The following is a 20,478-nucleotide window of genomic DNA, read 5'->3' on the forward strand; positions in this document are numbered from 1 at the left end:
CCAGGAGCTTCCATTACCACCCTGAGACCCCAGGGCCAGATGGATTTAAACTGCTTCCCCTTCCCTGGGAAGCCCAGACTCCAGAGAGACGAGCCTGGGCCTGGATCAGGAAAAACCATTCAGCTTTCAGACCAGGCTGCAGGAGCCCCCAAGAGTCCAGAGACGCATGCTCTCTGCAGGTGCCATGCAACACAGGTGGGGGTGGAGGGGTCAAGTAAGACCAGACTACCTGTCATCGCTCGACCTCAGCAAGCAATGGGGTCACAGGGTTAAAACGCCAAGGAGCACATGTTAGGGGTAAACCGAGATGGCAAACATGCGAGCACAGAACCATGCTGTTCTGCGGAGGGGCAGTCATGCAACACGAGACAGAGCTTCAGGCTGCAGGCTGGGTGCTCGGTCTTCTCACAGGTAGTCCTGGGCCCTGTGAGCATGCGGTGCCCAGCGGGCCCGGCTCTTGAGGAAGCTCCACTGTACCTCAAACTGGGGCATATCCGGAGTGGAGCAGGCCCCTCGATCCGGGCTGTCCTCAATGCCCCCAGACTCATCATCCTGGCTGGTGGCCCCCTTGTTAAGATCCCGGGAGAACACCAGGCCCTCAGTGTCTGAGTCGCTTTTGTCCCGGTCGAGCTCAGGCAGGCTGCGGGAGAAGTCTTCGAAGGCGCTGCCGTGGTAGTCACCAATGACCGTGAAGTCCACCTCAGCCTCCAGGCTGGACGTAGAGCTGACCGTGATGCTGGAGCACTTGCGCTCAATGGCCAGGTGGTTGTCCTTCAGGAACACCGTGTCCCTCTCCTGGTCCTGGTCCTCATCGCCTGTGTCACTCTCTGGGGCCCGGGGACGTGGTGGTTTGACTTTCTCCTCGGAGCCCTCCCTCAGCCCTGCTCTCTATGGCCAGATAAAATCAAAAGAATGGGGATGTGGGGTGGGGAGAGAGAGAGAAAGAGAAATCAAGACGGTGAATGTCAGGAGAAATCTTGGGGCTGTGTTGACATCCCGAATGGAAGAGCAGACCAGGAAATGAAAAACACCCCAGGAAAGGTTCCTTGAAATCATAACAAGCTTAAAAAAAACAAAAACGACTCAAGAGTGGAGATGCCCCTTTCTGAGGGTCTCACACTGATGGCACAAGCAAGTACAAAGCAAATGTCCTGCCAGTGAGTCCTGGACAGGAGGCTCCATCCAAGGGTATTGGATCTGGGAGCTTATTGGAAGCAGCATTGCACGAAAGGCAGGGATGGAAGCCCGGACCCCAGGCCCATCCGTGCAGGCAGGTGTTGAGAAACAGAAACTAAGGAGGGAGATCCAGGGATTCAGGGAGACCCAGGAAGGGAAGGCAGAGAGGTTGGAGCCAAGAGCTTTGAGGAACAAAAGAGGAAGCCAACATGTTTGTCAATTCCACTGAGTCTCCGGGGGAGGGGTCAGCATCTACTAGAGAGAAGAGCAATTTGGGGTCAGGCCTTTTGGGCACAAGCTTCTTGGGAGCTGAGTGCTACGCTGGCTCTACCCTGAGCTCCATGAGTAGACCACGGGCAGGTCAGAGAGTAGAGGCTCTGGTCCCATCAGTGTAATTGACAACAGCGGGCCAAGGCAGTGCCTCAGGGAACCAGCAACTCTTGTCCGACATACATACCTCTCAACTGGCCTGTCAGGGATTAAACACCACACACACATTTTTGGCTGGTTCATGACATTCTTTTTAAAGACCAACCTAATACCCATGAAAGATTTGTAAAGAACTTGGCTTCTGGTTCTAGGGATTCAGTGGGCTTAGACATTCACTTGCTAAGCAAGCCTCCATTTAGCCAGTTTCTGGAAGGTTGAGAGGTGTGAAGGAGACATTCCAGACAAGCCAGAGTTGAGCAGCACAGGAGGTGCTGCCACAGCGGGTGGGAACCTAAGGCGGCGATGCATCCTGGCCAGGTGAAGGTGACCGGGTCATCAGGGCACAGAGGGGCTGCAGAGACCTGAGGGCCCAAGGGGCTGGTGAATCTCAGGCGCCCCCCCTTCCCAGGGGTGTTGGCTGCTAAGTTGGTGGAGTGCTTCTCTTCCCTGACCGCATCTCCGGATTTGTTCTGGATTAGAGAAGACAGTTAGTCTTAAGGAGGCAGAAAGAAACTTGGCACTGGGACTGAGAGGGAACCAGAAGCGAAGGATGGAAACCTCTGGACTGTCAGTTTTCCCAAGGCGGGAGAACCAGGGATGGGAAAGGATGAAGAAAGATCGCTGGACAAGCCAAGCAAGGTAGGCAGGAACCCAGCGGGTAGGAGCGGCAAGGCAAAGCAGGTGTGTCATTTGCTGGTGATGGCGCCACCTTCTCCATGGGGGTTGTGTGACCCTCTGGGCACCAGGTCACACCAAAAGCTGAGGGTCTTTGTGGCCAAGCTAACATGGGCCAAGCAGAGAAGCCCATCATTCAGCCTGAGCTACACCCAGGCCCCTTTAGGGAAAAAACTCACAGGGATGGATAAGCAGCCTCTGATTGCAGTAATGACGAGGGGCCACTGAAACATGCTTCTAAAAACTACAGAGCATGCGGCCAGCCCCCATGGGTGGGGAGCAGCGGTGGGGGTGGGGGCTCACGCGGCCAGTTACCCCAGTTCCAGTTGCTTCTGCCAGTGTGGTTTCACAGCCCGAATCGGGGGACACAGGCTCTAGTTCTGTGCGTGCTTCCTGGTAGGATGCAGAAGTGTCCTCCCTGAAGTGTCTGGTAGCCAGAGGCATCACTGTAGAATGTGTGGCTTTGGGGCTAGCAAAGTCCCCTGGGGGCTGGAGTTGGGCGAAGCCCAGGTCTGAGAGTGTACTCCACTGCTGCTCTGCCTGTCCCGCGGGGGCCTCTGAAGACAAGTCATTTGGAAGGGCCCTTGCTTCACCCTCGCTCATTCGGCGAGTTTCAGCTCCATGGGTCTCGAATATCCGAATTTTATTGGCCACTGAGGTCTTGCTAATATCTTCTATGGAGCCCTCTTCAACCCCCGCCTGGAAAGAGGTCATCTCCCTTTGCTTCCCTGAAGGGAACCCCAATCCCAGAGTTATGCGCCCCTCAGCTTCTTCAGGGACTACTCTGGGCTTTCTGCTGGTGATGGAAGGAGGCCTGCGCTCACTTCCTGTGGCAGGGGACACCACAAACCCTACTTGGTCCTTGGGCTCTGGGCTGGCTTTCAAAAGATGGACATGTCTAAGAAAGGGCTCCCTGAGCTCCGAAGGCTCCCCTGACCCATGGGAGGTTGGACTTGGAGAAGCTTCCTCCAGAACTGCCAGGTCCTCAGAGTGACCAGGGGAGGCTGGCAGGGGGATGATCACCTCCATGTGAAGAAATGCTGAGGCCTCACGGTCCTTCAGCTCAGCCCCTCCTTTCTGGATGGGAACCACTCCCCTCTCTTTGGGCGGGAAGTTGCCTCTGCCTGGTTTGGCTGGCTTCCTGACATTCAGAGGGATGGCCCGAGGGAGGGCGCAGGCCTGGGGTTCGGGACGCACACCGCATCCTCTGTGAGGAGGGTGTTTCTTCAGTTCCTCTGTGGGACTTTCCTCAGCCTTTCCCAGCAAATCTCCACTCACGGGGGCCCCTTCCTCTCGGGTTGCGCTAGCTGTTGGGTGGGGAAACTCTCCTTCCACTCCCCACTGAGCATCTTCCCATCCTTCAGCAAATGCCTGTCCTGCAGTAGGTCCCTTCAGGTCACCAGGTCCTCTATGGTTCTTGGGGGTCTCTGCCCCTTCCTCTGGGGAAGCCATGTGGGCTTCGTCCTTGCTCCTGCTGGGAACAGCAGCAGAAACCCTCAGGTCTGAGGAATTTAGCGCCGGCCTGGGCTCACCTCCAGGAGGGGCATCCAGGCGCCCTTGTCTCTCCTCCAGGGGTGGAGGGAGGACTTGGTCTTCTGAGTCTTTTTCTTCATAGTTTAAATAGAAGCTCCTCTCTGCACAGGAGGTATCAGTTTCATCACTCGACTCAGCTCTGGCTTCTGCGTGGGCTGGATCCAATAGAAACGACTGGAGTCCTCCCTTGTCGGAGGCTGGAGAGAGGACGTCCACCTCTGCTGGCCTGGTCCCTGAAGCAGTGGGTCTCCCACAAGTGTGGGGCTCCTCCAGCCCCTTCCTCAGCTCTGTCTGGCCCTCCGACTGACCATGTGACATGCAGCGGTTCCTGATGGTTGCCTCTCTGGTGTCTGCCCTGAGCTTGGAGCCCTTGAGGAGCTTTTCTGTCAATGTGTGGCCAGAAGACAGGGCAGCCCCTCCTGGGCTTTCCCTGATCCAGGGGCTTTCCTCCCCCACTGACTCAAAGTCTTCAGGACTTGCAATCATTTTTCCTCGTTGCTGGGTGTTTGCTCTTTTGGTTCCCACCATTTCTTCTGTGGCCACTTCCACTTTGAACTTGTCCACCAAAACGTCTACCTTGGAGAGTCTGCCGTCGGCAAGGATACCAGCAAGGCCTGTCTGCCTTTCTTCCTGATGCATGGTGGTCACTTTTAGGAGACCGAGCTCTTCTGGCCTAGTGTACTGTCTTTCTATAAATACCCAATGCTCTGAACCCTGTGTTTCAATTGGAGCAAGAAGAGTTAACATGAAATATCAGGCACCTAAAGAATGGGTGAGTTTTTCCCTTTGTAAGAGGGGACCAATCTACCACTGAAATGTTTGACTTTGGGACAGCACATCCCCAGAACTGGCTGGGGAGAGGAAGGCATGATGTGCCAGCCATTCTCATCAAGGTCCCTCTTCCCATCAGGTGCTTGATAAATTATTGACCAATTTTCCTCAACCACTGCCCCCAACTTGATAAAATGGGATGGGGTCTTATGCCCTCCCCCATGTCAGCCATGGGGAAACGGAGATCCATGGATGGGCCAGGACCCTTCCTCTTCCTCTTTTAATAATATAACTGCCACCGTCAGAGGGGAAAGTCGTTTCCATCACATGGAATCTTTGAATGTTAGAGTCAAAAGTACTCTTACGATGTTATCCAGTCTCATCTCCATATTGTGTAAGTGAGGAAACAGGTCTAGGGAAGGTCAGTGACTTGTGCAAGGTCACTGTTAGTAGAAGATAGAGTCAGGAAAAGAAAGCCTGATTTTTGAGGCTGGAGATCTTTGCTAACTTATTTTACAACCACGGAATATAGGTGCCAACTGTGATCTAACGGCAAGTTGAAGGGATGCGTTAAGTTCCACAGGCCACAGCCTGAAATCAAACCTTTCTACGAGGACTTCTGGGAAGAAAGCAGAGTAGTTGTGGAGATACCACTTGGCCAGGTTAGTGCCAGGCACCACAATGGCTTAAACAGCTTGAACACTGTAGGGTTCAACTCAAAAGAAACAAATACCAGGGCCCATTCTAATTCTAACAAAACCCATATAAAGAGCAGAAAAGGACTGAATAGAATGCATCAAGGAAGGGAGAGAGGCAAAGATCCAAGCATCATCGTGCATCAAAAGCACCAGAGGCCAGCGCGGTGGCTCACACCTATAATCCCAGCACTTTGGTAGGCTGAGGTTGGCAAATCATGAGATCAAGAGATCAAGACCATTCTGGCCAACATGGTGAAACCCCATCTCTACTAAAAATACAAAAAATTAGCTGGACATGGTGGCATGCACCTGTAATCCCAGCAACTTGGGAGGCTGAGGCAGGAGAATTGCTTGAACCTAGGAGGCAGAGGTTGCAGTGAGCCGAGAATGTGCCACTGCACTCCAGCCTGGCGACAGAGACTCCGTCTAAAAAAAAAAACGGCCTGGGCGCAGTGGCTTATGCCTGTAATCCAAGCACTTTGGGAGGCTGAGGCAGGAGAATTGCTTGAATCTGTGGGGCAGAGGTTGCGGTGAGCCAAGATTGCACCATTGCACTCTAGCCTGGCAACAAGAACAAAATTCCATCTCAAAAAAAAAAAAAGCACCAGATCGCAGCACTGTTAGGCCATCTCCCAACAGCCTCTACCTCCCCCCAAGAGTTCTTCGAACAATGCCTGGGAGGGGATGATGGACTTCTAGGATGGTTAGAAAAGCAGGAAGGTAACTGGGTTTTTCATCTTGTGGCCACAGGATCCTTCACACAAAATTTTAATGGAAGTCGGCTATGTGACAGAAATACAGAGCTGCCCTGGTAAAGTTGGGGGTGTGGGTGGCCTTAGTGCCCTGAGGTACCTCCCTCCTTTGAAATCACTGCCCCAACTAGAGCCCCTCCATGATACAGATATGGAAACTGAGACCTGGAGATAAAGGGAGCCCAAGGCCATACAGGGAGCAAGTGGAAAGGCAGGCCTCGAACTCAGTCTCTGACGCCAAGTTCTGTGAAGTGTGTCCTCTCCACCCTACCATGACCACCTCCACAGGGAGACGTGCCCAAAACTGCTCCTAGCAGCAGGAGGGGGAAGGTTTATATGACCTTGGGCTTCTTTTCAGGTTATGACTTGGTGAGGAGTCTGTCAGATCCCATAAGATCTGAAAAATTTTGAAGGCCCAAGAGAGCATCATAAACTCTGTGTTCCCCACTGTGTTTTGAGAAAATCTCTCTGATTGTCAGGGAATCAGAACCCATTAAAATAATCTTGTCCATGGGAAAGCGAGATAAAAGGAAGGGGGAAAGGTCTAGGTAGAGTCTGGGGTGGGTTTCTGAGCTTTTACTTCAGGTCATTAAGCCTTCAGGACCACAGCTCCTGAACCATCCCAAAGGGACGTGCTTTGAGAGCCTATGGAAGCTAGGTCCCTTTGCTCATTTCCTTGAGAAGCAGGTTCGTTCAGCTGCCTCCATTCCAGCTGTACTGACATCATCTGCCTGGTAATAATGGCCAAAGCTAGTCAATGAGCCTCCTTCTGGGACATTCCTGCCCCAATTCTAACTAGCAACTAAGCTAGATAAGCAAGAGTGAGTGGGGCGGGTGCTGGCAGAGAATGAAAAATAAGACTGCATGAAGAAAGGGGAAACGTATAGTGATTGTTAGTTACTATCTGCCAGGCAATGCCAGCCCTTTGTCTAAGTTATTAAATTTAATCCAAATGGCAACTTGTGATATCGTTATCCTTATTTCAGAAGGGGAAACGGTATCCCAGAGGGGAGAGGCCATGCCCAAGATCACAGACTGAGCAGTGGGGGACAAAGTAAAACGTAGGATCCTGAAGGGGAAAAGAAGACTGAACAAAAAGAGAAAAACTTCCACTGAAGGAAAGCACGGGTGGAGCCACACCCCTGGCCCGAGGGGTTGGCGTGAAAGTCATTCTAACCAGAATCACAAGATGGGATAATGTTACGGTAGCCCCAGGTAGCCACAGTCCTGCAGCCATTCAAGGCACAAGACAGGAAACTCTCCAGCCTGGCTGTTCCCCTGACTCCAGGCTGTTCAGGCCCCTCCTGGAGCTCTGGGTCACATTTTGGGGCCTGACTTTTTTGTTTTGTTTTGTTTTGTTTTTGAGACCGGAGTTTTGTTCTGTCATCCAGGCTGGAGTGTAGTGGCGTGACCTTGACTCACTGACACAGCCACCTCCCAGGTTCAAGTGATTCTCCTGCCTCAGCCTCCCCAGTAGCTGGGATTACAGGCACGCACCACCATGCTCAGCTTATTATTATTATTGTTATTGTTATTATTATTATTATTATTATTATTATTTGTATTCTTAGTAGAGACGGGGTTTCACCATCTTGGCCAGGCTGGTCTCGAACTCCTGACCTCAGGTGATCTGCCCAACTCAGTCTCCCAAAGTGCTGGGATTACAGGCGTGAGCCACCATGCCCAGCTAGGCCTGCCCTTTATAAGAGGAGGGGTTTCAGGATAAGGGGCCCTCCAGAAACCATGTCCTGGGAGAAACTGCAAAGAGAGTGAAGTGTTCTAGGGAAGGGGAGGTGTTCAAGTCTCTGAAGGGCTGGCCTGGAGGAGGATGCAGAGCAGCAGTGGGCACCAGTGGGCAGAATGAGGCCTACAGGCTGCTGATTTGAAAGGGCAGGTTTTAATTCAACACGGAAACTTCCCAATAGTTAATGGGCTGCCGCCAAGGACAGCAAAACTACCCGCTGTGGAAGAGGCTGGATGGACGTTACCAGGAGAATGATGGGGGCGTGGGGTGCAGGTTGTGGGCTGTGCTCCCCAAACAGGCACCTGTCCTTGGTCACAGGAGCATCTCTGTGTCCAGGACATCTCTCTGGCCCTGTCTTTGGTATGCTGTTGACTCCTGTCCGATTTCCCTCAAGAGAGTGCGCAGATAATTTTGTTTTTATTTTTAGATTGAGGAAAAATGCATAGAGTAGAAGTATGATTTATGTTTTATCACTTATGTAGCTCATTTATGTCTTTCTTAAAGTTCCAGCACGTTTGTAGCAGCTACGGAAGTTTTCTCTGAGAATGGAGAAAGGTACAGGCCCTCAGAGGAGAGCATATGCCAACAGAGGAGCAGCAGATTATCAGGGAAGAAAGTTCTGCCCGGATGATCACTCAATACCTTCCAACCCTGAGAGTCCATGAAATTCCAGCAGAGGAGGGAGTGCAGCCTCCTGCCTGGGCCTGGATTCTATGCCCAGCATCCATGCAGGGCCACAGGAATTTCAAAGAGCCCTCCACTTGCTGCCGCCCTGGGCATAGAAGCAATGGTCGCCTCATTCAAACACTTGCCTGACCAATCTCTTCACAACCCTAAGGATACTCCTTAGAGAAAGATGTCCACTTTTGCCTGCCTCTTTGATGGGCCCAAGCTCCAAGGGAGTTCAGAGAAGATGCAGGCAGGAGATGGCTGGAATGTCGTGCCCTAACTAGCCACTGCTAGACCTTATTCAGGCTTCTGAACAGAGACAAGACCTTAAGGCAGAAGGCATCTGGGTGCCATGACCCCTGATCTTAGCATAGAAGTCAAAGCCTGCCTCTAGAGTCACCTGCCTTACCAGGGCCTGAAAGAGGGAGATCATTCCTGCCTCTCCTTCAAGGCCAAGGCAATGCAGGCTATTCTGTCTTCCCAGAATGGTTGCAGTCCTGTCTCTCCTCAGAAACAAGGGATGAGGGAGGGGCTGGCCCTTTATGGATCTCTGGGATGGGGACATTTCCTTATCACAGCATGGGGACAGCATGGGTTACCCATTGCTTCCATCTGCTTGGCAGAATCTGGTACATTCCCCTCACCCCAGAGAAAGGGTTTTCTTAAGACCACAGAGGGTGGTTCTAGGTGGGCAGGAGAAAGGGGCACAGGAAGGTGAAGACAGTAACCTCAGGAGATGCTGCGAGGCTTTTCTGAGTGAACACTTCCAAGCCTGCGGCTGCTCCAGGCTCAGGTGCCAAGTCCTGCTGAGAGATGTCCTGGGTCCTCTGGGACTGCAGGGGAGGCCCAGAGCCAGAGGAAAGGGGAAGAGGGAGGAAGGGAAGGAGAGACAGAGACAGGAAGAGAGGGAGAGAGAAAAAGTAGGAGAGAGAGACACACACACACAAAGTCCATAAATAGCCCAGCTTTTAAAGTCCCACATCTGTAGGATTTGTGGATTAGGTCAGGGAGTAGCCACTCTGTGGGGTGAGCTAGGGAGGGACTGCCCTTCTGAGCTACTTAAGGGAGGGAGGCCCACAGTCAGCCCCAGTGCCCTTCCCCCATGCCCTGCCCACTCTCATTCAGAGATGTTGGAGCCATACCTTTTGAACTCTGGCTCCAGGGCTTCCCTGGATGTCTCTGGCTTAGGCTATGGTTCAATCCTGCAGTTTGGATTACAGCCCCCTTTAAACATTGAAACTTGGGTTTGGCAAATGGGAAGAGTTGAAGTTCCCACTGTTTTCCCCTTGGCCCAGGTGAGGCCCAACAATATATGAGGAGGCTGCTAGGAATTCTGGATGACACAGGCATCTTCAGGATACCCCCCACAAAGCTGGTTTCGGAATCAGGGATTCTAGTCACCATCAGCAATAGCCCCATGACTGCCCAGCACCTTCCAGTTGAGAAAGTGCTTCTATATTCATTATTTCACTCCACCTTCCCAACTACCCTATGGAATGACAATTTTGGTCCTCCAAAACGGGCTAGGCAATGAGGCTCAGAAAGGGGAAGTTACTCACCCAAGGACCCAGTCAATCCTTGTCTATGGCACCTCCCCATCTCCCAAATCTTCAAAGGCCCCTAAATGCCAAGGGAGCCTGTAAGCCAGTTCTGAATGGTCCATAGCTCCAGGGTGAGCTCCTGGACCATAGTTCTTTCCAGCAGTGGACTATATTTCTTGGGGCTGAGCAGGGCTGGGAGGTGGAGCAGATTCTACCTTTTAGTAAGACCCATCTTCTAGGAGTTCCAGCTATCACCAGCAGGTGGGGCACACCCTACACCAGGCTACACTGAGACACTCCAGAGCTCTAGACCCCACTTCCCAGGGCTCATCTTCCCCTTCTCTTCTGGAGGCTCACTCTTTCAGTAGCCTCTGCATCCCACCTCACCCACAGCCACGCCAAGCCTGGCCAGCCCACATCAGGATTGATTAGAGGCCACGCTGAAGGGCAGAAGGGGGTGCTGTTCACTGGCTCACTAGGCCAGCCCCCACCACCCAGTCCAGGGTCTTGCTTGTGCCAGAGGCAAACAGAGGCCCTTCATGGATGCAGAGGTCTGCCATTCTTCCACAGCGCCAGCCTTAAAGGCCCCCAAAGCATCCCTAATTCTGTGACTCACCAACCAGAAAGCCAACCCAGTAGCTCTCTCTGGACTTATGCCTTACTAGACAAAGCCGTCTGTTATCTGGCAGGTTCAGGCCATGGGTAGCACTGATCCAATAAAATGCTCTGCTAATTAGATCATGGGTGCATCACCAATTTTCAAAGCATTAGAAGGCAGTACACATACAATTGACTCTCTACCTGGTCTTTATGTGATTTGGTCTTGCTCCTAGGCAGCTGTGATTTAATAGCAAATACAATAGCCTGGGTCACAAGAAAATTGGGTTCTGGCTCCTCTTCCATCAGCTATGACACTGAATAAGTCCTTCCTCTTTCTGGGTCTCAGTGCCCCTATCTGTAAAATGAAGGTTCTGATCAGGTTCCCAGGGCCCTTTCAACTTTTATTTTATTTAGGAAAGGGGAATTTTATTCGTTAAAGAAAAGTCATCTGTGAATGCCTCTAGTTAAATTAGTATGCTTGACTTTAACACTTTGGATTGAAACATACTTTATTTATCCTGATTTGAAGTTAACCTCCTCTGTGGAAAAGTCTAGAACTCTCAAATGAAACAATAACTCACACTGCACATCGAGGTACTCTGCTAGTCCCTCTATGTGTGTTATCTTGTTTAATCCTTACAACATCCCCATGAAGTAGGTGCTTTTATTATCTCTACCCAACAAGTCTCAGAGAGGTTAAGTAACAAGCCCAAAGTCATCCAGCTAGCAGGCAGTGGAGCCGGAATTCAAACCCAGGCAGTGTAAGTATACACCACAATTGGATTTCAGACCAGTAAGCAATAGCTTCAGGGAGAAAACACCTAAGTATAAACTGGGGTAAATATCGCCAAGATTTAGCAAGGGCTAAAAATATGGACTTGAGAGTCTAAATGCAGGGCTTCCCCAAATCCTAACTTCATCTCTTCTTCAATCGAGAAAACACCCCACGCTTTCCACTCAGAAAGGCAGGTCATGTGAGATCCTTTTCTGAAGCTTCAGAAGCAGGTCTGATTTCTGTGACGGGCCCATTCCCCTCCAGTGGGCTCCAAAGCCCCTTTCAGGAGGGACCACTCCCCAATCCGTGTTTTCACAATAGGCACAACAGGGTCTAGTTCTGGATAGAACTATTGGGATTCTCAAAATGTAGTGCACATGAAAAGCCTCTGCAGCACTTGTCCAAATGCCGATGCCAGCACTGAGTCCAAATATCTGATTCAGTAGGTCTGGGCTGGGGCCCTGAAACCTGCATTTCTAACCAGCACCCCTTCCCCATTATACTCGGGCTGATGGAAGGGAAGCACACCAAGCTTCCAGGAGTCTTGAGTTTTTCATGTTTTAAGTTGGTCTCCAGGACCCAGGATTCCAAGATTTAGTGAATTCATCTCCCTCAGCCTAACCTACCACCCTCTCCATCCCCACGAGCCCCTAAGCAGCAATGGGGGAAGCATACTGGTGTGGAGGATGAGTATAAGTCAGGACATAGCAACCCAATGCCTCTTTACCCAAGGTCCCTGTTGAGGGGTTCAGGGTGACACCTACCTCATTGGCTTTCTCAGGGGTGCCCTTGGGAGAGGGGGAGGCAGGGGAGGAGGGCAGCCTGCGCTCCCGTTCCCAGTCTCGATCCCGGTGGATGAGTTTGCTGTTGGGCTCCTTCAGGGTCCTCTTGAGCTCATTGATGCTGGCCTGGTGCTTCAGCAAGACGTCCTCTGGCTTGTCTAAGAACTAGGGATAGATGGAGAGGGTGGTGGTGTTAGGGGAACAGCTCCAAGTGGGGGATGCAGGGTGCAGGGATGATGGCAGCAGTCACCATCACCACCCTCCACCAGCAACGTGTTTCCCACTCTGACCTGTGTCGCCCTCATGGCAGCCCCAGAGGCCAACCAGGGCAAGGAGAACCACCTTAACAGGTGCACATCCCAAGGCACAGAGCACTGAAGATGAAAAAGAGGAGACGTCTAGTCAAGCCACCTTTGCTTCTCCCTTGCCTGGCTCTACAGCCTTCAAACAGCCAAACTCTACCCAAAGCCCACAGGTCTGGGTGAGTTCCTTTTGGTGCTACAAGCCCAGTCTTAGTCACAGAGGTGACTTCCCTCTGGTTACAACCATGGCATAGCAGGCAGCAACTGCCAGAGAGCTATAATAACTCACTAATCCTGTTCACTGGGCTGCTCTGGCTCATTGAGGGGCCTCCTACATCCCTCCTGGATCCCAGTGTCCACTTTCTGGCCAAGACTTGGGCCACTATACTTAGCAGGATGTCCAGTCTGGGCCCCTCCTAGCCCAACATGCACAACTGCTCAGACCCTGGGGAGGCCCACAGTAGAGATCCTCCTCAAGCCAGGGACATCCAGAAGAATGGCCAAGCTGCCACACTAGAGACCAGGGGCAGTCTAGTCTCCTCTGTGATGGGCCACTACCTTCTCCAACCACCCTGGACCTTCCAGATAACTTTCAGGTACTGACTCACCAATAGCAGACAGGGTGAGATATAGCCAGATAGAGAAACTAGAATGCTTTGGAGTGTTCGGGAAGATTAGGAGAATTAGAGACCAGGAAGAAGAATGGTAAGTCCCATGGCTGGACACAAGAATTGAGCCAGGTATAGCTGGAGTTGTAGGATTCTAACTATACAGGTAGTGTTCCCCATTAAACTACCAAGTCTGTGCTCAAGTTAGTGCAGCATGACAGAGTCATCTCCTTAGGTCAAGGGAGGACGAGCTTTGCGCAGGAGCTGGCAGGGACCTGCCAAAGCTGTTTATCTGGCTACTTCTGGGGCAAAGCGGTGGCTGGCAGCCCAAGGACCCTTATCTGTAAGACTGTTTAAAAATTCATGTTAACTCAATTCAGGACAAGAAATGGACAATCTTAGCTTATTAAAGTCAGATCAGCTAATTCTGGAAGAACCACTGGAAGGTAAGCTTACCCTTGGACAAAGCTAGAATCTTCCCCTGGGCTCATCTCTGGTACCCAAGGATCCACTACGGCTGACTCCTAAGCTACCTCAGGAACGAAATCAATCCCAGTGAAGCTCCTGCTTTCCCTCCAGACATCTGTCTGTTCCTCAGGCATCCCTTCCCAAGCTGAGCTGCCCTCGGGACAATGGCTGTCTGAGAAGTCAAACCTGATGGCGTTTGCACAGGGAGGGGGTTTGGGCTGCAATGGGTAGTGAGTCCCAATCTGAGATGTGACTTGTCATCTTCCATTCCAAACCTGCCCCACTGCCTCCATGAGTGTGTCATGTCCTTGAAGGCTACAGGAAGCAGTGGGATCCTGGGATCCTGGGATCCTTAAAGGTTAAGGGCATTGGAGAAACCTAGTCTGAATGCTTTGCTGTGCAGACAGGGGACTGGGGCCTGAGGGGAATTTCCCAAGACCTTCAAAGAGTTGGTGGCAGAAGTGGGGTTGAAACCCAGATCTCAGGACTCCAAGGTAAGGCTCTTCTTATGTCCCAGTCTCTGGCCCTTTCCCTAGGCAGCCCAAGAATAAACCCACTTCTCTTGCAGTTAAAGTTCAGATGAAGAGTTAGTGACTGTGTGAGAGGCAAGAAGTGGTTAACATGGGAGGAATAATTTGGGGGAAGCAACAAATGGGAAGAAGATGAGGAAAGGAAGAGAAGAGGAGGAGGTTTTTGCCAGAGTTGAGCAGTAGTCAACCCTGCCTAGGGGAGGTGTCAGACTGGAGTTGGGGCAGATGCAGATGTGCTCTGAGGTGCCTCCCTCCCCCCCCAAATCCCCACGCCCACAACTGGCTGCCAATAGATACAAAAAGAAGCTTGGGGTGAGGACACAGGGGACACAGATGAGATGGAGGTGAGACCAAACAGTGCTGTCGAGGAGGAGATGAATCTAGGGAAGGGGTGGGTGGGGGGAGATGAGCTATATGAAAGCATAGAATGGCCCGGAAGAGCTGGTGGTGCAGGTGGGATGGTCAGCAGGTGAGCTGCAAGTATGGAGGACCGGGTGAGCTAGGGAGAGGGTGGGAGGGCTGAGGAAGGAGGGAGAGATGGCCAATTGGCTGGGAGAGTCTAAGAAGGGAGCTAGAGAGATAAGCTTAGTGGGTGGTGGAGTGGCGAGCAAGGGCGGCTGCAGAGGGCGATGGCTGGGGACCAGAGATGAAGTTGAAGCTGAGATGGTGCGAGGGAAGTGAGCCTGGGATGGACTGTGGGATGGTGACAAATGAGCTGGGGATAGGAAAGGCTGGGTAGGGAGGGACAGGTCCCATGCAGTACCTCCTGCTTGTGTCTCGGCGTGGTTTCCTGCTCCGGCTAGTGGGATGTGGTAGGAGGGAAAGAAAGCAGCAGGGTCAGTAGAGCAGATGGATTAGAGATATCACGATGGGCTTGGTCCAGCAAGGAGCCCAGAGCACTCACAGTTGACCAAGTGGAGGCCAGGGCAGCTGGGTGGGCCACCAGCAGGGCAGTGAGATAATCAGAAGAAGGTGCAGGCGTGAAGCAGGGCGCTGTCCCAGGAAGGCAGAGAAGGTAACTAGAGGTCAAGTGGACAGAGCCATACTGGGCAGGTGGGATATGAGAAAGGGGTTTCCTGTCTCTTGCTGTCAGTGGGAGCATGTTCAAGGCCCTGTGCTCACAAGGGAGATGGAAAGAAACCTGCTGAACAACTACACCAAGAGGAAGCTCTCCCTGGCCTGTGTGTGCACACACCTGTGTGTGTGCATGTTGTTTACACATCAGTGTGCATGGATCTAAGGGTGATGAGTGCATACATATGTTATTAAATGCGTGTGAGGCTAAGGTCATGCACTCCTGCATGAGCATGTACACACAGATACTGGAAGTGTGTGTGTGCACCTGATTGGGGCATGGGGAAGTAGGAAGGGGACACACTTGAACTTCACACTCCTGAGAGCTGTTGGTGACACCCAGTCATGCTCTGAGGAGGAAGAGAGCAGTGCAGATCCAGATCCCAGTCAAAGGGGCAAATTAAGAGTGTGCAAAAGGAGGCCTGAGTCCTCTAAGGGAAAGAGTGGCCCTCTGGAAAAGTAGGGCAAAGCTGGGGAGAGTACAGGGCAGGCAGCATTCCCACCCCCATGCCCACCCCATCCCAGCAAGGTCCAGGTATTGAGAGATGACCCAAAAGCAAGGCCCTGTCCATGGTGGACTCCATAGCAAGGGTGCTTGGCAACAGTTGGGGGCATATGAAGGCCAAGGTCAAGGGTAGACCTCAGGTCAGCCTCCTGATCCCCAGGGCAGAGGGTACGAGAAAGCCAGGCTCCTACCTTTAGCTCCTTGATCTTGGTCGGAGTCCTGACCTCTCCCTCCTCGGCCTCTGACCGTCGCCCCCCAGACTCGCCATCCTCCTCCCGCTTGTCACCGTCAGGCCCTGCATCGTGGTTCTCGCTGACAGAGGCTGGGCGGGAGAACTCTGCTGAAGTGGGTGGAGATAGCCGGGCAACCATGTGAGACCCTCCCGGAGAACAGAGAACCAGCCCGGCCCTGCCCAACCGCGCCTGGAGTGGAGCCAACTCTTCCACACCCCTCACCCGTTGCCCAGAGGGGTGAAGTAGACTTCTGGTCACATGGCTGGTAAGTGGCAGACCTGCCTCCCAGCCCAGGACTCCTTCCTGGTTTCTACAGCACTAGAACCTGGGTTCAAATCTCAAATCCATCTCTTCTTGACTGCATGACCTTGGGTAAATTACACAATATTTCTGGGTCTTGGTTTCCTCATCTAGAAGCAGTGCCTGCTTTAGAAAGAGGAGGTGAGGAATGAAAAAGCTAATGTATATAAGTATTTATGGAAGAGTGGCTGGCACAGAGTGAGCCTTCCATCAATGGCAGCCCATAAATGTTGCTGTTTTGGTTGTGGTGGTTGTGGTTGAATACTCACCTGATCATCATTTAGCAACACACAAATATGGTGAGATTAGCTTTACTAGTGAAAGCTAAAGTCTTAAGTTTGCAACTAATTTACCTTCTTTATAAATTAGGGAGAATTCAGGGAGATCCCTGCAATAACACCTTTCTCACTCACTGGTATTCCAAAATGCTTTTCTGAATAGGAAAGGAAGGGGTGGAACTAGACTTCGCATCAGGCATTGGGCATAATCCGACTATGCCCATAGATTGTGTCTTGGTGGAAAATAGGCTGAAAAACATGGGTTTAAAATAACCAGAGCTCAGATTATCCTTGGGGTTGGCCTAGATTTTAAAAAGAGGATAATTATCCTTTCTATTCATATGCACTCACTTTGCAAAGTACGCATTTATGCATATATTTCATTTGATTTACACAATACCCTATGTTGATGGCTGGAATGGGACTGACTTATCCCCATTTTACAGAGGATGACTGGAGACGTCAAGGGGGGAAATATCCCACTGGTGACCTTTTGGTGAGTTGGGATAGGGACCGAGGCCTCCTGGCTTAGACTCCATGCTTCTGTTCCTCTCTGATGAGCTTCACCAGCTCCAGGCTAACCTCTGCTGCCTGCCAGAATCTGGGCTTCGTTTGGCCCCTGATATAGTAATGGAAGCTACAGGGGAGGGACCTTTCCCTTTGCATAAACCCGAGTTTTCTGTCCTCTGTCTACCCAAGGAGAAGAAGGAGCTTCTTCAGCCTCAGACAAACCCTAGCAGAACTACACATCTTTCAAACATGCACAGGAGTCCTGAGACAGGTCTCACTTTCGTATACCAGAAAAAGTATCAGACTTTCTTGATCACCTGGCAAACTCCTAGGTATCCTTCAATGCCTAGGTATCCTTCAAAACCCTGCCCAGTTAGCACCCTTTCTGCAGAGCCCTTTCTGCCCCTTCTAAACTTAATTCCTCCCTCCTCACAGCTGCTCTACATTCTACACATGCTTCTCCCATTGCTTGAACCACAACAAATGCTTACAAACCTGCTATTCTACGAGCTCCTCAAAGGGAAGGGCCAAACCTATTCACTCTAAATACTCTACCCAGGACCCAATACAAGGCCTGACACACATATAATACTCAGAAAATATAAGTAGAACTAACGTGCCTGGAGGCCTGCCCCAAGGTGTTCTGGGAGCATCTACGGCTTCCCCACCCAAGTCCCTACTTCCCTTTTTTTTTTTTTTTTTTTTTTTGGAGATGGAGTCTCGCTCTATCACCAGGCTAGAGTGCAGTGGTACAATCTTGGCTCACTGCAACTTCTGCCTCCCAGGTTCAAGTGATTCTCCTGCCTCAGCCTCCCGAGTAGCTGAGACTACAGGCGCCTGCCACCATACCCAGCTAATCTTTGTATTTTTAGTACAGATGGGGTTTCACCATGTTGGCCTGGATGGTCTTGATCTCTTGACCTCATGATCCACCCCCCTTGGCCTCCCGAAGTGTTGGGATTACAGGAGTGAGCCACTGTGCCTGGCCTTTTTTTTTTTTTGAGATGGAGTCTCGTTTTGTTGCCCAGGCTGGAGTGCAATAGTGTGATCTCAGCTCACTGCAACCTTCTCCTCTGGGGTCCAAGCAATTCTCCTATTTCAGCCTCCTGAGTAGCTGAGATTACAGGCACATGCCACCACGCCCGGCTAATTTTTGTATTTTTAGTAGAGACGGGGTTTCGTCATATTGGTTAGGCTGGTCTCGAACTCCTGACCTCAGGTGATCTGCCCACCTTGGCCTCCCAAAGTGCTGGGATTACAGGCATGAGTCACCATGCTCAGCTCCCACTTCCCACCTTTAAGCCACTCTCTACAAACCTAAAAACAATAAAAACGGGTACAATTTCTTAAGGTGCTACTATATGCCACAGAATATTTTCTAGGCATGATCTCATTTAGTTTTCCCTAGAACACAGCAAAATAGGTACTATTTATTTTGTAGAAGAGGAAACAGGCTCAGGGAGTTACATAAGTTGCTTAAGGTCACCCATCCATTCATTCAGATATTTATGAACCACTTCTGGTGTTCAGAGAATAGCCCACAGTGACTGTCAAGGCCAAGATTTGAACTTAGATCTACATAATTCTGAATTTCCCCAGTGTCCCATGTGACTTCTGAACATCACCTACAAACTCGAGTGTGTACATCCTGGGGAGAGACTTGGGCCCTGAAGGATGCTGATTTAGTAGGTCTGGGGCAGAACCTGGGAATTTTTGTGTTTAACAATCTCACAGGCGACTCTGGTGAGACATGGTTTGTGCACCACATTTTAAGCCCTGTCTGCTTGCTACAGGACTATATAGGGCCAGTTTTCATTGATGTTAAGGGCACCCATCAGCCCAACAGAAATGGAGACAGTGGAGAGTGCCATGTGGTTAGATTGTCAATCAGCCCAGAGCCCAGTAAAACCAAAAGAATGACCAAGAACGATGCCCTGGCCTCCCAGCAGATAAGGCATCATCAGCTCCACACTGCAGTCACAAGACACCATTCCCCTAGTGTGATGATGACCGGTGGATTGCTAAGCTTCTTGGGTAGGTGGCCCAAACCATATGGCTGAACCTGGGACCCCAAAAGACCACAACTCAGGGAAGTTGTGGGAAATCCAGAGAGTGGTAGTGTCACATCTCAAGTGGAAGTGAGCTCTAGGTTGGGACTAAGCCACCAAGAGCTGCTCAGGGACAGCACTGGTCTTGAGGGGCCCAGCCTGGTGCAGATGAACTTGGGATGCGTCTACCATTTTCCTGTTCATTCTGCAGAACCCGGGATACCCACTCCCCCGCTTCCCTCTAAAGACCATTCCCCCCAGCCCTCCAGTTTGGGCTCCCAGCCCTCCAGTTTGGGCCATACCTCCATCAAGGCTGCGGGACATGGTGTACCGTTTGCTGGAAGAACGCTCAAAGAAGGGTGCAGGCCGGTCAATGAGGGCGCTGGCCTGGCGGGTCTGTGCCTGGGTCCTCCCACTGTACCGGAACTTGGAGCCCATCACCAGGAAGCCCTTGGGTGGGGGCTCAGGGGACACCAGCCTGCAGCAGAGGGATGCAGGGGAGGGGGAATCAAACCTGTACTGCCAGGCCCAAGGTTAGACCACAGCTGGCCTTTCATCCCACTAACCCACCAACTACGACAATTCAAAGTGGCCCAGGAAGGGAGGGACTTGGGGAAAGGGAGGAGGACATTCCTAGCGTTCTCACTAACTCCTCCCCCGCTCCCCTCCATACACATGGTCTCTGCCCCATCCCCATTACCCCATCCAAGGTCAGGCTCACCGGAAGAATGTGTGATGCTCGATGCAGACCTTCCATAGTCTCTTGGCTGACCGGTGGTTTGGGAGTTTAAAGCCAATTGTGCTCTCAAATTGCTCATACTGAAAACCAAGAAGGGCAGGTTAGAGGCAGGGCCTGAGCTCACTCTTGCAACTAGACCATTCTTTGTGTTTTTTATTTTATCTGTTTAATGTTTTCTTGAGACACGGGGTCTTGATCATTTGCCCAGGGTGGAGTGCAGTGGCGCAATCATAGCTCACTGTAACCTTGAACTCAAGAGATCCTCCTGCTCAGCCTCCCAAGTAGCTGGGACTACAGTCAGACACCACCACACCGGCTAATTTTTTGTAGAGAATGGGTCTCACTATGTTGCCTAGGCTAGTCTCCAACTCCTGGGCTCAAGCAATCCTCCCACCTCAGCCTCCCAAAATGCTGGGATTATAGATGTGAGTCATCCTTTCTGAACTCTTCTCAGGCATCTGCGACTTTGGCCTGTTCATTCACTGAATCAATAAGGATGACAGAGCCCTTACTCTGTGATGGGTCCAGTGCTAAACACTAGAGATACATGGAGATCAAGGCAGAAGATTCTAGTGGGGGTAGGGGGGCCTCTAATAATAAATAAGCAAACAAGATAATTGCAGACACTGATCAGGGCTACAAGGGGAATGAAGGGAGGTATGTGGTATGGCAGAACTGGGAAGGCATGGGGGCTCCTGCCGTCTAAGGAAGAGCAGGGGATCCCCTCTAGACCTAGAT

The 20,478-nt window shown here is 51.5% G+C and overlaps 1 protein-coding gene across 4 annotated transcripts in view; it reads right to left on the reverse strand.

The window, feature by feature from the left end:
- The window catches only part of EPB41L1 (erythrocyte membrane protein band 4.1-like 1), a 155,980-nt gene that overhangs the window by 24,220 nt on the left and 111,282 nt on the right, over nt 1-20,478 (reverse strand). For 2 of the 4 annotated variants that reach the window (XM_011972365.1, XM_011972364.1), the window contains exons 10-15: nt 19,723-19,820; nt 19,304-19,479; nt 15,824-15,972; nt 14,817-14,852; nt 12,128-12,310; nt 478-888 (exon numbers count right to left, since the gene is read on the reverse strand). In XM_011972365.1, the coding sequence (XP_011827755.1) occupies nt 478-888; nt 12,128-12,310; nt 14,817-14,852; nt 15,824-15,972; nt 19,304-19,479; nt 19,723-19,820 (1,053 nt within the window). The remainder of the gene's footprint in view (nt 1-477; nt 889-12,127; nt 12,311-14,816; nt 14,853-15,823; nt 15,973-19,303; nt 19,480-19,722; nt 19,821-20,478) is intronic. The other 2 variants (XM_011972366.1, XM_011972367.1) reach the window with 2 other exon arrangements.

This window comes from Mandrillus leucophaeus, unplaced genomic scaffold (assembly GCF_000951045.1).
Source record: "Mandrillus leucophaeus isolate KB7577 unplaced genomic scaffold, Mleu.le_1.0 Scaffold129, whole genome shotgun sequence".
Lineage (NCBI taxonomy): Eukaryota > Metazoa > Chordata > Mammalia > Primates > Cercopithecidae > Mandrillus > Mandrillus leucophaeus.